This window comes from Eschrichtius robustus, chromosome 8 (assembly GCF_028021215.1).
Source record: "Eschrichtius robustus isolate mEscRob2 chromosome 8, mEscRob2.pri, whole genome shotgun sequence".
Classification (NCBI taxonomy): domain Eukaryota; kingdom Metazoa; phylum Chordata; class Mammalia; order Artiodactyla; family Eschrichtiidae; genus Eschrichtius; species Eschrichtius robustus.
In genome coordinates this window covers 116,291,072-116,306,554 of record NC_090831.1, presented here as the reverse complement: position 1 = coordinate 116,306,554, position 15,483 = coordinate 116,291,072, and the positions used below count along the sequence as shown (strand labels likewise).

The 15,483-nt window shown below is 36.5% G+C and overlaps 1 protein-coding gene across 2 annotated transcripts in view; it reads left to right on the top strand.

Moving 5' to 3' along the window:
- Positions 1-15,483, top strand: part of KDM7A (lysine demethylase 7A) — an 80,916-nt gene that overhangs the window by 37,216 nt on the left and 28,217 nt on the right. For both annotated transcript variants that reach the window (XM_068549564.1, XM_068549565.1), the window contains exons 2-7: positions 2,253-2,338; positions 8,062-8,179; positions 11,329-11,489; positions 13,351-13,492; positions 13,780-13,966; positions 15,178-15,340. In XM_068549564.1, coding sequence (XP_068405665.1) covers positions 2,253-2,338; positions 8,062-8,179; positions 11,329-11,489; positions 13,351-13,492; positions 13,780-13,966; positions 15,178-15,340 — 857 coding nt within the window. The remainder of the gene's footprint in view (positions 1-2,252; positions 2,339-8,061; positions 8,180-11,328; positions 11,490-13,350; positions 13,493-13,779; positions 13,967-15,177; positions 15,341-15,483) is intronic.

Below are 15,483 nucleotides of genomic sequence, written 5' to 3'. Positions count from 1 at the left end.
AAAGTGAACATGTTTATCTCATATTTTTTGCTTTAGATTCTGTGTTGCTTAATATAGCTGTACTTTCTTTTGATCACTATTTTTGTGGTATTTATTTGCCCATCCTATTACTTTCAGTCTTTCTGTATCCTTGTTTTATGTCTCTTATAACCAGCAAATTGTATTGTTTAAGTCCAGCCATATAATCTGTCTTTTAACTTGAGCATTTAGTCTATTTGCATACAATATAATTACTGATATATTTGAATTTATACCTTGTTTTGGTCTTTTTGTTTCTTTTTCTCTTTTTCCTCCCCTCCTCTTTTTAATCACCCTCTGCCCCCAACTAGTTTGGGAGCTATGCTCTCTGTTTCTGTTCTTTTAGTTGTCTCCCAAGAAATTATAATAGGGGTCCTCAACTCATTATTATTGAAGTCTAACAGTAATCATTACCTTCTCTTTCCTTCTAGTATAAGTGCCTTGGGACCCTGTAACTCCATTTGTCCTCTCCTGACTCAAATGCTGCTATTGGCATGTGTTTTAGCTCTTTATATATATATTTAAACCTCACATGACATTATTTGTTTTATGTAGTCAGTGTTCGTATAAATTTACCCACATATTTATTACTCTACTTTTCTTAGCTTTTCCATTTTTTTCTTGCATCCCAGACCTCTCTGTGATCATCTTCCTTCTGCCAGAAGTACATCTGTTGGCATTTTCTTTACTGTGGGTTGGCTGGGGGTGAACTCTCAGTTTTTGATTGTACAAATACTTACCCCCCCTCCTTCTTGAAACACATTTTAACTGAATATTGAACGCTTGGTTAATATTTTAGGTTAACAGATATTTTCTTTAAGCACATGTAAGATATTCTAATGTGTTCCAGTTTCCATTATTGCTTTGAGAAGTCTCTCATCCTTGCAAGTAATCTGTGCTTTTTTCTTCTTATGGCTTTGAAATTTTCTGACTTTGTTTTTCTGCAGTTTTACTATGATGTGATTAGATGCAGACTTTTTATTCATCCTGCTTGGGATACGTTGGGTTTCTTAAATCTGGAGATCAGTGTCTTTCATTATTTCTGCAAATTTGTAACTGTTAGCTCATAATATTGCTTCTACCCCTATTCTCTCTTTACCTTCTGAGGCTGTGGTTAAACGTATGTTATACACTTTTTCATTTTATCTTTCATGGTTCTTACAGTCTTGTTTGTATTTCCCACCATCTTATTCTCTGTGCTACATTCTGAATAGTATGACTGTCATCCATTTCACTAATTTTCTCTTCCACTGTTACACCTGTCAACCGATGCCCCAAAATTCTGTGTTAGGTCTGCTTTGGTTCTTTTTCAAGTACTAGTTGTGGTTGTGTTTTTGTTCTGAAACTTTTTGGGAGTACAAACATGTATAAATTTTTACCCTAATAAGTTATTTGGGGAGTGAGCAAAGCTGCTGTGGTCTTTCTTTGATGAACTACTCCTGTTTTCAAGATGTCACTATGTAGTTTTATCAGTTCTTAGGTGGTTCCCTTAAACTTTATTTTTATTTAAGTGCTACTGCTGTATACTCCATGATATGGAGTATTCCAGATACAGTGCCTCAAACTAATTTAACTGGTTAATTAGGGATATGAGACCTAAAGCAGAACTGTTAAGACTCAGTGCTCTCACCATGTCAGTGATGTTACCCAAATTTACTAATCACCTCTGCTGAGGACAGCCATATTTTAAAGTTAAGTGGTGTTTTAGTCTGCTCAGGGAGGAGAGAAGGAGAGGAAGAGAGAAGAGAGGAGAGAGAGAGGGTATGTGAGCTCTGTGGTGTCTCTTCTTATAGGGACACTAATCCTATTGGATTAAGGCCCCAATCCTTATGACCTCATTTACCCTTAATTACTTCCTTCTTAGAGGCCCTATCTACAAATACAGTCACACAGGAGTGTACAGCTTCAGCATGTGAATTTTGGAGGGACACAAACATTTAGTCCATAACAGGTAGTATTTACATAATGGTTTGAGGGTGTTATGGTTTATAATTATGTTACTTCTGCTGTCTCTACTGCTGCTAATAGTGAATCACTTCCCACATATTCAACCCCACAATTATTCAGCAAGTATGTAAGGAAGAGAATAAAATTTATTCTTGCATGTGTTTCTGTACTTTACAAAATTTATTGATGAGGTTGTACATTTCTCAGCTAAATTCTAACCAATCTGTTATAGTTAAGTGAAAATCTTCACCTTATTCACACATTGGCTTTATTTTTCTTTATCTTAGCTGTGTTGGAGTAGAAGAACATCATGCTGTTGACATTGACCTATATCACTGTCCCAACTGTGCAGTTCTACATGGTTCCTCCTTGAGTAAGTACTAGAAGCTTAAATAAAAATTGAAGTTTAGAACTTAATATGTACATGACAATACTTTAATGATACTCTGACTATTTATATTATACCCACCAAGAACTATAAGGAAGATTTTTCTGAAGATATTGAGAATACAATTTTTGTTTGAATTATTAAATAACTTATTTAACAAGTCAAAACATTAAGTGAAAAAAATACTATCCTTCTTAATTGCCAGCGCAAAGCCCCCAAACTCAAATACATATTTTCAAAGCTTTCAATTTGCAAAGTGCAATAAAGTGAAATTTTTCTGATTCTGGCTGTTTTTATCTCTATAAATTAAAAAAAAAAAAAAGAATGGTAACTAGACTTATCATAGTGATCATTTTGAAGTGTATAGAAATATTGAATCAGTATGTTGTATACTAGGAACTAACACAGTGTTGTTGGTCATTTATGTTTCAAAGACAAATAAACAGACTCATAGAAAAAGAGGTCAGATTTATGGTTACCAGAAGCAGGGATGGGGGAGAGGATTTGATGAAGATGGTCAAAAGGTACAAACTTCCAGTTATAAGACAAATAAGTACTAGGGATGTACAGCATGATAAGTATGATTAACACTGCTGTATGTTCTTTATGAAAGTTGTTAAGAAAGTGGCTCCTAAGAGTTCTTACCACAGGAAAAAATTTTTTTTTCCTATTTCACTTATTTTGTATCTACATGAGATGACAGATGTTCACTAAACTTATTGTGGTCATCATTTCATGATGTATGTCAGTCAGATCATTATGCTGTATAACTTAAACTTATTCAGGGCTGTATGTCAATTATATCTCAATAAAACTGGAAGAAGAAGAAAAAATCTTCCAGTACTATTTGTGACAGTGAACAGTATAGGATAAGACTTTAATGCACACACGTGCATTATACTTTTAGGAGAAAATTAGGGCACTGATATGCTAAAGTACTACTTCTGTTGTCCGAATTAAGTCATGCTATCGAGTATGGCCTAGAGTCCTGCCCAGCTATCCTCTGTGATGGGAGCAACTTCCCCACAGTCCCCGTCCCACGGAAGGCAGAGGCCAGACCAAGTCTTTGCCTGCAGTCTTCTTGAGGGGTGAGGGCACGGGCAGGGAAGCTCACGCGTCCTCTGGAGTACACCAGCAACACATACAAAGCGATATTATTGTCAGCCTTTTACAGATGCTTTACAGGAATAGATGGGAATATTAACTGTTGTACAAATATGAGAGTAAAGAAGAGATTTTAAAGCCTTTGGATTGTAACTGTTTCTTTTCTCAAAAATTTAGACTGCATGCTAGCTTTTTTGTGTTCATAAAATTAAAGAGAAAAACTGTGGACTTAGTCATTTTAGAACTGAACTTTTCCCGAACATACCTTGATGCATACTTGGGTCAGATGTAGGTAGCCTATACAACCTCTTTATTTTGAATGCAGCCTTTTTCCTAATACTTTTTTTTTTTTAATACTTTTATTTATTTTTATTATTTTTTTAATTTATTTTATTTTATTTATTTATTTTTGGCTGTGTTGGGTCTTCGTTTCTGTGCGAGGGCTTTCTCTAGTGGCAAGCGGGGACCACTCTTCATCGCGGTGCACGGGCCTCTCACTGTCGCGGCCTCTCTTGTTGCGGAGCACAGGCTCCAGACGCACAGGCTCAGTAGTTGTGGCTCATGGGCCCAGTTGCTCCGCGGCATGTGGGATCTTCCCAGACCAGGGCTCGAACCCGTGTCCCCTACATTGGCAGGCAGATTCTCAACCACTGCGTCACCAGGGAAGTCTCCCTAATACTTTTTTAAAATAGAAATTTTGTTCTGAGGTTATGGGCAAGTGATTTTTTCAAAAGAGACTTAGGAGCAACTGACTGCTTATCTGTTTTGTTAGAAATATTAATAATTTATCAGTTTCTTTCTAAGAGATTTAACAATTTAAGCTATATGAATGTATTAAAATTTTTTTTGTAAAATACAGATTATCCTTTTTGTTAGTTACGCAGTATAAAATTTGAGGTTAGCAAATTGGTAGAATTGTTACACGTGTAATTGACTAATTTGTTAATATAAATGTTTTTAAAGGTTCTTATTTTGTGTAGCACTGAAGTATGTAGTATATAACTTGAAGTAATTATTGACCAAGTGTAATTCTTTGAGGAAATAAATAATACTGGGTTGTTCTGTCAAGAAGGGAAACAGAACGAAAATGTAAGTTTCAATTTAGAATTTAAGTAAATAACCCCAAAATGAAATAATTTGAATTTAATTTCCATGAAATGTTAAAGGGGTTACTATGAGTCAGGATAATGTAGTGTTTAAAACACTCTTGCAGGGACTTCCCTGGTGGTCCAGTGGTTAAGACTTCACCTTCCAATGCAGGGGGTGTGGGTTCGATCCCTGGTCAGGGAGCTAAGATCCCACATGCCTCACAACCAAAAAACCAAAGCATAAAACAGAAGCAATATCATAACAAATTCAATAAAAACTTTAAAAGTGGTCCACATAAAAAAAAAAAAATCTTAAAAAAATACTTAAAAAAAAAGAAAACACTACTAAAATGTAATGCACTCTATTTTCTTTTTTCCTATATGATTTAATTTTTTTAAAAGCTTGTCATGCTCACTAAATTGACTTCACAATCCATAATGGATCATGACCTGCACTTTGAATAACAATACTTCAGAGAGAAGCTTGACTGTTACTTGCCCCTTCATATGCTTCTCATCCTTGTATAACGTAAGATCAGGCATTGGCTGTCTTCTGGGCAAAAGTCCAACTCTAAGTACCCTTTAGGAAAATGCCCAAGATCCAGGAATCTGTTTTATCTTGATTTAAGGCTCCACTGCCCCTCACCCCTCACCCGCGCCCCTAATTTGGGTCATACCTTTTGGTCTTAAGCCTCTTTTGCTTGCCACCAATGATTTTCTGTTTCTTTGAGAGCTCCCCAGGAATCCTACTACAGATACCATTGAGACAGTATAATATCCATAAATATGGTGAATTTAGACTTTACCCTCTTAATGGGAATTAAGAACTCTGTTCGAGGTCCAGTGTCAAAAAAACCAGCCTGATACTTAAACACATATTCTCAGTGCTCCTCAGGCACATGCAACCTAAACTCAAAATTCTCTCTCCGTTCCCTATTAAAATATTCTTTCACTGGCCTCCTTCCTTTAAGAAATTCAGTCAGCTCTTGCAGCGGCTGATTTTATGTGTTAAGGATGTTGGCCCAACAGGACAGTGTAGCCTTCTGTTAACATCCTGCAAGTCAGCACATTTAAAAGAAAAGAAGAGTAATTGGCAGCTTATTTGGTTGCCCCAGGCACTATGCTAAGAAAGACTAGACCTATGTTATCTCCTTTGATATTTGTAACACCTTGATGTGAGAAAAATTATCTTACTAGGTCTTTCATGTAGCTATTTGGCAGAGCTGGAGTTTGAGCCCATAGCTGTCCAATCCCAAATCTGTTTGAATTCTAATCTGTTACGCCAAAATGAAAATTAAAACAGTGTAACATCATTGTTTATTTTCAAATGGGCAGTCTGTTCTTTCTCCTTCTTTTTCTCTTTTTCCCTTTTTCCCTCCCTCCCTCCCACTGTTGACCTGGGGCTTTCAAATAGGCTGCTCATATATATTGGTAAGAATGTGAGTTACTTACCACTTTTCTGGAGGCAGGTTTGCAATATGTAGCAAGAAACAGATTTATGTATATAAATATTAATATTAATTTCATCTTTATTTAAAGATGCATCTACACTTACGTCTTAAAATTCTAGGCTGCCTTTAAATTGTTCTTGAATATTTAATAAGGAGAAAATGCCCATGATAAGAAAGGTAAGCAAGATAAACATTATGATCCCAGTTGAAAATAAAATGGGGTTACGTATCTATATATCTGTAGGAAAAAAAAGCCTGGAATGAAATACCCTTGAATTTTAGAATTGATTTTAAGTGAGAAAAAAAAAAAAAGTAACACACAAAGGACACCTTAATGGTATTTTCTAGGAAGGTTGCTTAATGATTGTCAGTTTTTCCATGACATTTTTAAAAAACGGGATTTACTCTCTTCCATCTTGGGGGTCTGACTGCCATAAATTACTTGAGAATCTTGTTGTAGACTCTTAGATATGAATAAGCCTGATTTCCACCCCTATTGATTATTTAGTGTGACCTCTTATCCATATGAGGATCCAGCATTATTTTATTATTATGATCTTTGTAAGGAGAAGGATTTGAAATAACTTAGACTCGTAGAGTTGTATCCTTCCCCCAAGGTTTTATTATGAAAATGTTCAAACATACAGGAAAAGTTGAAAGAATTTTACAGTGAGTACCTCTAAACCCACCATCTAGATTCCACTATTAACATTTTACATTACTTGCTTTATCTCATATCTGTCTGTGTAACTATCCCACTGTCTATCCACCTTATTATTTGATTCATTCTAAGTAAGTTATAGACCTCAGTACATTTCCCAGAATCATGGAGGTTTTAGGCTTAAAAGTGATTTTCAAACTTAAAAGAAAAAAAAAAAGTAAAACTGAAATCTTACATTGATACCACACAAAAGACATGTAGGTGGTGCCCCCTGGGGGAAAGAGGAATGAGGTCCAGAGCTCCTACCTCAGCCTCTTCTCCATCTTCCCTTTTATTAAGGGTTCCTCAACACAGTCTGAAAAGCTGTACTCATTCCCTTCATTTCCACATTGAGGAAACTGGACCCAGACATGTTAAAGAGATTTGCCCGAGGTTGCAGAGCAAGTTATGACTACACTAGGAGTCAAAGCCAAGTGCCCTGGTTTTGGTTTTGCTGTGCTTATTCAAGATTGTAGCCTCCCAGAGCCATAGAATCACGGGATCTGAGCGTTAGAACTGACCATACGTTATTCATTCTGTCATCTTACTTGTCCTCCTTTCGTTATGATGCCGTCACCTGCTATTCTTTGTGTCAGTGTAACCATGCTTATTTTGGGAATAAATCTTGACATAAAAGAGAAGGGAACTGTGCTGTTAAAATAGATTTCCGGGGCTCCCCTGGTGGCGCGGTGGTTGGGAGTCTGCCTGCTAATGCAGGGGACGCGGGTTCGGGCCCTGGTCTGGGAGGATCCCACGTGCCGCGGAGCGGCTGGGCCCGTGAGCCACAACTGCTGAGCCTGCGCGTCTGGAGCCTGTGCCCCGCAGCGGGGGGGGGGGGGGGCCGCGATGGTGGGGGGCCCGCGCACCGCGATGAAGAGTGGCCCCCGCTTGCCGCAACTGGAGAAGGCCCTCGCACGAACCGAGGACCCAACACAGTCCAAAAAAAAAAAAAAATAGATTTCCGATGTGGGATCAAAAGCCCTGTCCTGAGGGGATGATTTGGATGATCCATAAAAACCGTATTATGACCTAATGTTCTAGTGAAAATCATGATTTTAAATAATTGTGAGATTTTATATGTGTAAATGTGGATATTATAAAAGGCTCAATCTGCTAACTTGAATTTGTTGATTTAATTTTAAAATCATTTTTGAAATGAAAAGATTTTTTAAAACCCACAGTTAATTGCCTATAATTGCAGCATTAAATTTTACTTCTTCAGCCTTAGAAATGCATTAAAAAATGTGAGTATTATTGTACTTGACAATTGTTGTTTCTGATTATATAGACTATAATGATTATAGAAAGTACATAGTACCACCAGTTACAAAAATGCTTTCTTTTTTTAATCTTCTAAAAATCCAGTGAAAAAGAGGAGGAACTGGCACAGGCACGACTACACAGAAATTGATGATGGTTCCAAACCAGTGCAGGCTGGAACTAGAACTTTTGTGAAGGAGTTACGTTCTCGAGTCTTCCCAAGGTAGGAAACCTCTTATGACCAAAGAACATTTAAGAATGTTACCCAATAAGGTGACATTATCTAAAGCAGCATTTTCAAACTTCAGGTTTACAAGCCATTATTATTCTTAATCAGCTTTTTACTTTTTGAAAGTAAAACAGAATAGAAAATATTGGTACATTGCAAGTAATAGGAGTAAATAAGCATAGGTTCATGGAAGCTTTGTTATGTGCATGTGTACTGGATTACTGGGTAAAAATGTATTTAACTGTAGGTCTCAGTCCAAAAAGTTTGAAAGACGCGGATCTAAGGCACTTATTCCTGTGCTTCGTTCCTTATGTTGTGCAGCTGCTGCTTCTCTTTCTCCTTCACCTCACCTACACCTATTTTCATACTCTGCTTTTTTCTAATGTTATTTTCCTATCTGCCTCCACCCTACGTCTGCCAGAAGTCCCCACAACCGTTGCTTAGCGTCTGGTGGCAATAGGAGTAGGCTTTTTTATTTTTTTTAAAGATAATGGAAAGTATTTGAGTTATCTGTGGCTCAAAGAACAAACGTCAAAAGCATTATACAGCATTTAACCATGCTAATTTAGATCATTTCCTACTCGCTGCCTGACATCTATTTAAAGTGATAATGCTTAATAGGCTTTTTACACGAGATCATATCCAGGCTTGTTAAAAAGGGGAAGCACAATTTAAATTTCAATCACAATATCACCTGCAGCCTATTAGGGAATTATTTCAGATCTTGTAACTATAAAACTCTTGCTATTTCGTCATAGTCTTTAGGATAGCTGGCCGTTCCCTTCCCTTAAACAGAAACATAAATTATAAGCAGCTACTGTTGGCTCCCTCACGTACTGAGAGAAAAAAAAATATATGAAACACAGTGATTTCCCCGTGATTTTTGTGATATTAAAGGCCTTATTCTCAGATATTCTCCTTTATCAGTTTCAAAGTCATTGGAGAAATGTCTGTTTATTTTCATTCATTGATTTGGAGCCTAGGGCCAGAGTTTTCAGCCAGGGTCTATGGGCTGGCTTCAGAGAGGCTTGTGAGTTTCCTAAAATTGTATGAACAGTTGACATGTTGACATGTGAATGTGAATTTTTCAGGGAGAGGAGCCTTAGCTTTCATGTTTTAAAATAGGTTTGTAACCCAAAAGTGTAGTGTTAAAAATCCTGGCCCAGTGATTCCTGTGGCTTCTCGGCCGAAGTATTAAACACAGATGTGAGCAGGTTACAGAGGCGGTCACAAGCGTCCACACTGTACTTACCATTAATTAAAGGTCTTTGGTTTTATTTAATGTAACTCCATAAACCGCCACATCATTTAAAACCATGGCAGGGTGACAATAATTAACTAAATTATACATACTTAATGTGATTAATACGGAAGTGTATAAAATAAAGTGAAGGGGTTATCTACCCTGACCCTCCCACTTTAAGACAAAGTCTTTTGAGACCCCTTTTTTAGATAAATGATAACTTTTAAAACAATTATGTGTATAGGTGTATGGATGTATATATACATCTAATTTTAAAAAATAAAATGGGGTTATGTTATGCATATGTTGTGCAACTTGCTTTTTTTACTGTTATGTTTAATAGATATCTTTCTGTATGTATACACAAATTTACCTCACTCCTTAACTGCTGTGTAGTATGCAATTTGTGTGTGTGTGTGTGTGTGTGTGTGCGTGTTGTGTGTACGTAAATATATCCCGTAATTTACTTAACCGTCCCACTATGGTGTATGTTTAGTTTGTGTCCAGTTTTTTCCTCTTGTAAGTAATGATGTGCCTGTATTTTTAAGCACTTGTACCTATATATTTTTGACCAACGGGGGGAGGTAAAGCACCAGACATTTAAGATGGAGGAGTACAAGTGATTTAAGATTCTCCCTTAGGTTGGAGTTTAAGGAATTGTTAAATTCTCAGCGGCTGGGGAAGAAGGAACACTTGTGGATGCTTATGGGGAAAATAAAAGGCAGTACAGAACTCAGTGAGTCAGGTGAAGGAGCTCTGAGCCCTCCACTTACAAGACTATCCAAGAAAAGTCTGTCTTGATTTTTTTAGGCCTTAAACTGACCTTCTGTTATTGAGAAGGTGGGACGATCTGAGCTCAGTAATTCAGAGACCCAGTTTCTCCTGTCTTCTCCTTGACACCTAGGCTACAGATGACATCAAGACTATTAAGATCTGACTGTATAAATGGAAACTGTTGTGTTTAACCTATGATGCAAGTGTTGCACTTAACTTTGAATGTATAGCAGCTGCATTCTGTGAGCAATTGGAAGATAAAATCTAGAATATCCCCATTTAAAGAGATCTTTGATTTATGGTTAGATAGGGGATAGTGAAAAGGGACAGACAAACCACACTTAAGTGTAATGCCTAGAACGTGTTAATCATTAAAGAGGGCAGCTGGAGGTTCAGCAACCCTTTTTAGTGGCTTAAGGTGACTGCGTGTTAAAATTTATTAAATACTGGTGATAGCAGATCTTTGAAACCAGGAGTTGGGGCATTTGGACATTGTCTCAAAGAGTAGGGACCACAGATGCTAGTCATCCCCCAGTGTGCAGGACAACGTGAATTGTTCTATGTCCGGTGAGACTTTGCAGTGCCTAACAAATATTTGTGTAGACTTTTATAGCCAGATAAAATCTGGTCTGTTTTTACTTATCGTAACCAGCTTTTATTCTATTGTACCCCCTCCCTTTTGCTCTTCTGGTTTTCTATGCAGCTTGTGTTGAGTGGCTTCTGATCTTGTTACTTTTAAATCCAACCACTCATTACAATTGATTGTAAGCATCCTATTAGTCTGTTATATTTTCTAGTGTTGTTTACCTGAACATTTACATATTGAAATACGTATTTTGCTGGAAACTAATTTGTTTTTTCTCTTGTTATAGTTAAGGCATTTTATATAATACATATATATTCTTCCAATTATATGTAGTATTGAAGTGATTATCTATGACTTTTACTTTAGAATACTAAAAGGGGCTTTATAAAACATTTGTTATAAAAAGGAGGATTAGGTATGATAGGTTGAGAACCACTGATGTAGATAATAATATAGTATATGAATTAACCCATTATCAGATTATCTTTTTTAACTGAACTTATCAACAAAGATGACATGTTACTCTTATGCTTTCCTTAGTGCCGATGAAATCATTGTAAAGATGCATGGCAGCCAGCTGACACAAAGATACCTGGAGAAACATGGATTTGAAGTCCCTATTATGGTCCCCAAATTAGATGATCTAGGACTCAGGCTCCCTCCACCTACTTTTTCTGTTATGGATGTGGAACGTTATGTAGGTACGAACTTGATTCCTTTAATTACTTGGGAAAACATGGTAAAAGTAAAATTGGTATTATCCTAAAAATACTAAAAGTTGAATGAATAGATGTTAATTTAGTTCCGTTTCTGGGTCAGGAAAAGTGAAATTCAGTATTACCTATGTTGAAAACTATTTTTCTCTCAGCAGACCTACATTCAGAAAGACAGAAAAAAACATTTTGCATATTTTTATTTACTCAGCCTCATCCTACTGCTTTTGGTGTTGTTGTTGTCATCAAATTTCCTGATACTTGCTTAGGAACAGTTATTATGGAGGGGTAGCTACAGACTGAGGAAGAAGGCTTTGGGAAATCGGGTTGGTTCTAGGCCTCTGTAGCAGCATTCAGGTACAAGATTTCTGGATCCTGCTTTAGTGACCTCCTGCTGCCTAGAGAAAGGCTGTGAAAAAGAGGAGCTCATTTTCAAACCTGTTTTTATATTAATGACTTGGTGATACTGCCATTTAACGATGTCTGGACCTAATTTTTTATATTGAGGCCCGGAAAGGTACAAGAAACAAGGTGGAAGACCCTTCATCTGTTGCAATATTGTTGACATTTTCAGTCACTTTTTTCATTTGCATCAGGGTATTTAGAGATAAAGCTGACTCTATGTAGGTCTCATTCCTTGTCAACGAAATAGATAGAGATTATTTGAGGATTAGATCTCAAATCTATCTTGACTCAAACTGTCTATTCTTTATAGTATGTTATCTCCTGAGCATGAAGTATCTGAGAACTTGTCCCTTTATTGATCCATTGGTTGACATTGATAATTGTTTCACTGAGGAAGTCCAATTAAATTGTCTGACTTCACATTCAGCTAGTTTTGAATTATTTGATAAATTAGAGGATGAGGCTGAGGTTTCACCTAAACCTGTTTGCATAGATAGCACTGTAGAGTAAGTGGCTAGTGTAATGTAAGTGTAGGAAAAACGTTCATACTACTTGATAGCTAACTTTTTAGTACGCGGAATGCTTCAGTTAACAGAATTGTTTTGCCTCGTAAGTATAAAATAGTCTATTTAGCAATACTTTCTTAACTTATATAAAGTTACATTAAAGTAAGAAAATGTCACTTGTTTCCTATTTCAGATTAAGTATTGCCATATTTTGAATTTCACCTTATCCTACAGGACATTGTAAAACTAATTAGGCTTTTTAGGGTGATGCAGTGTTGAGCAAGCAATACCTCATGATTTTATAGGAAAATTGTAAATTAATCCCAATTCAGAACTCATTTCACAGGCCCTAATATGAACTGGTTTTTGCTTCCTAACCATTCATTTTTTTTCTTGAAGCAGAATATTAGAAGAGAAGACACTACCAGGCAAGCAGGAATTGTTTGTCTTGGTTAATTTGTTCACTAATTCCCCAATGACCGATTGGTTTCTCAAAATGATGGACTCAGAATCTTAGGTGTTAGAAGTTAGGTCTTAGAAGTGAAAGGGAAAAGTCAGTCCCCTTATTTTATTTTATGCATGAGGAATGCGGCACAGTTCTTACCTACCAATGTAATATGCATTTTTGTTGTGAGCTGCACAAGAAATCACTGGTGTGTAGAAAGCTTTGTAAACATATAACTTTTTACACTCAGTGTTAATTAGGCAGCTCTGTCTTAATTGCTTTATTCTTTCTTTCAAAAATCATCCCTTTGTTCAAAAGTTCCAGTTGGACTTAAAAAGTAAGGATATAGGAAGAATCTTTGTCTGGGCTATATAGTTTTTATAGATGGCTTAATTATCATACAAGTAAATATGGTCTTTAAAATATTTTTGTTTAGGGCGTCTATTGATGAAATTCTTAAGCCCAATAATAAGACTATAATTTTTCTCTGCAGGTGGTGACAAAGTGATAGATGTCATTGATGTGGCAAGGCAGGCAGACAGCAAAATGACACTTCACAATTATGTTAAATACTTCATGAATCCTAACAGACCGAAAGTGTTAAATGTGATCAGCCTTGAATTTTCAGATACAAAGTGAGTAGTTCTGGACATTTTGGTTTAGCCTTCTGAGTGTTAGCTAAAATGTAGTTAAATGATGAATTTCTTTTAGTAAAAAACATAATTGTGACTTCTAAAGTGGCCCAGTGATACAGCTATGTTGTAAATTTTGCTTTGGTTCCCTCAGACTTTAAGTATTGCTGCTAGCTGTGAGTTCCAGTTAATTTCTTGGTTTGGGTTGAGATGGGAGATGAAATTTTAAGAAGTTTTAATTTGCATGCTGTGGGTGTGTGTGTATGTGTGTGTGTGTTTTATTTTTAAAGGATGTCTGAATTGGTGGAGGTTCCTGATATAGCCAGAAAACTTTCCTGGGTGGAAAATTATTGGCCTGATGATTCAGTCTTTCCCAAGCCATTTGTTCAGAAATACTGCTTAATGGGAGTTCAAGACAGCTACACAGATTTCCACATTGACTTTGGTGGGACTTCAGTTTGGTACCATGTCCTCTGGGTAAGCTTGGGGTATTTCTTTGTTCACTTAATCACAAAAACATACAGTCTTATTTTTCCACGGGTATATTCATTTGCTATAAATGACATTTGTAAAGAGGGAAGTTTTTTGTACTTTTTCAGTGGGAGCTATCATTTTAAATACTTAAAGAAGCATTATGATTTTCTTTTTTTAATCCCAAGTAATGGAGGAGCCATGAATTCTTAATTTATATAGATTCCCTTTTTTTGCCCCCACCTTATAAATTAATCTCTTTTAGCCTTTTGTCTCTTTTTGTTTCTTCTTCCCCCTAGTCAATTACCAGTTAATCCCTGAATCTAATACCTGAGAAGGAGCAAAATTATAGTAATAATTGCTTCTGACCTTAAGGTCAGGCTAAAGACAGCTAGTTGGATAAGTCAGGAATGCCCATAAAAATGCGAATTCTCCTCAGGAGCTTATATTCACCTTGCTTTATCTAGAACTGTGCTATTCCGTACAGTAGCCACGTGGCACATGTGGCTACATTTAAATAATTAAATATAATTTAAAACTCAGTTCCTCATTTGCACTAACCACATTTCAAGTGCTCAGTAGCCACATAGGGCTTATAACTACTATATTGGATAGCACAGATATAAAACATTTCCATCGTCACAGAAGGTTCTTTTGGACAGTGCTGATCTAGAACCAGATCTTTGTCAATATCACATGCCTGTGCATCAGCAATGCTCTGGACTATGTTTGATGCTGTGCCCTTGAGCTCCTCTTCCTTTCTTCCATGAGAAAGCAAAGGGTTAGTTCATTAAAGAAAGTTTATTCACAGATCTTTAAAAATAATTGTATTATTATATGTCTTAGGAGAAAGGGCAAAGTTTCAGAGATGACTCTCTGTAACCTGGGGCCTATTAACATGTATTTACTTCTATACCTTGAAAATGAGATCAGTAGGATGTTTGTGATTCTTTACCCTCCTCTCTTGTAACTATTTCTCCATCACTACTTTATTGACCCCTTGTCATATTTGAGAGGGGGAGCCTTAGCTCCTTTGAAGATGCTTATTAAGGGCAATAGCTATTGATCAGGTATATGAAATATGTCTTTTTGAGCCTTAAAAAATCTGATAATTATCTAATTTAATTTAGAACATTGTATTGGGAAATTACATCAATATAGGCCATCCTAAGAATGGCATTTCCTTTTTCAAAAATAGTGTGATTACTTCCTCCTAGGGCGAGAAGGTTTTTTATTTGATAAAGCCAACAGATGACAATTTGGCACTCTATGAATCTTGGAGTTCATCTGTGACCCAGAGTGAAGTGTTCTTTGGAGATAAGGTGGATAAATGCTACAAATGTGTGGTAAAGCAGGGACATACCTTATTTGTTCCTACAGGTAAGGTTTTAATCCCATCCCGCTCCCCATAGTGGATACTCATCACATGGAGTCAGCTTTTGATTGAAATCTCTGACTTTTAACGTGTTTGGAAAGGAGTTTTGCATAGCCCGAGAGATGATTCTGATCTTGGACTTTTCACT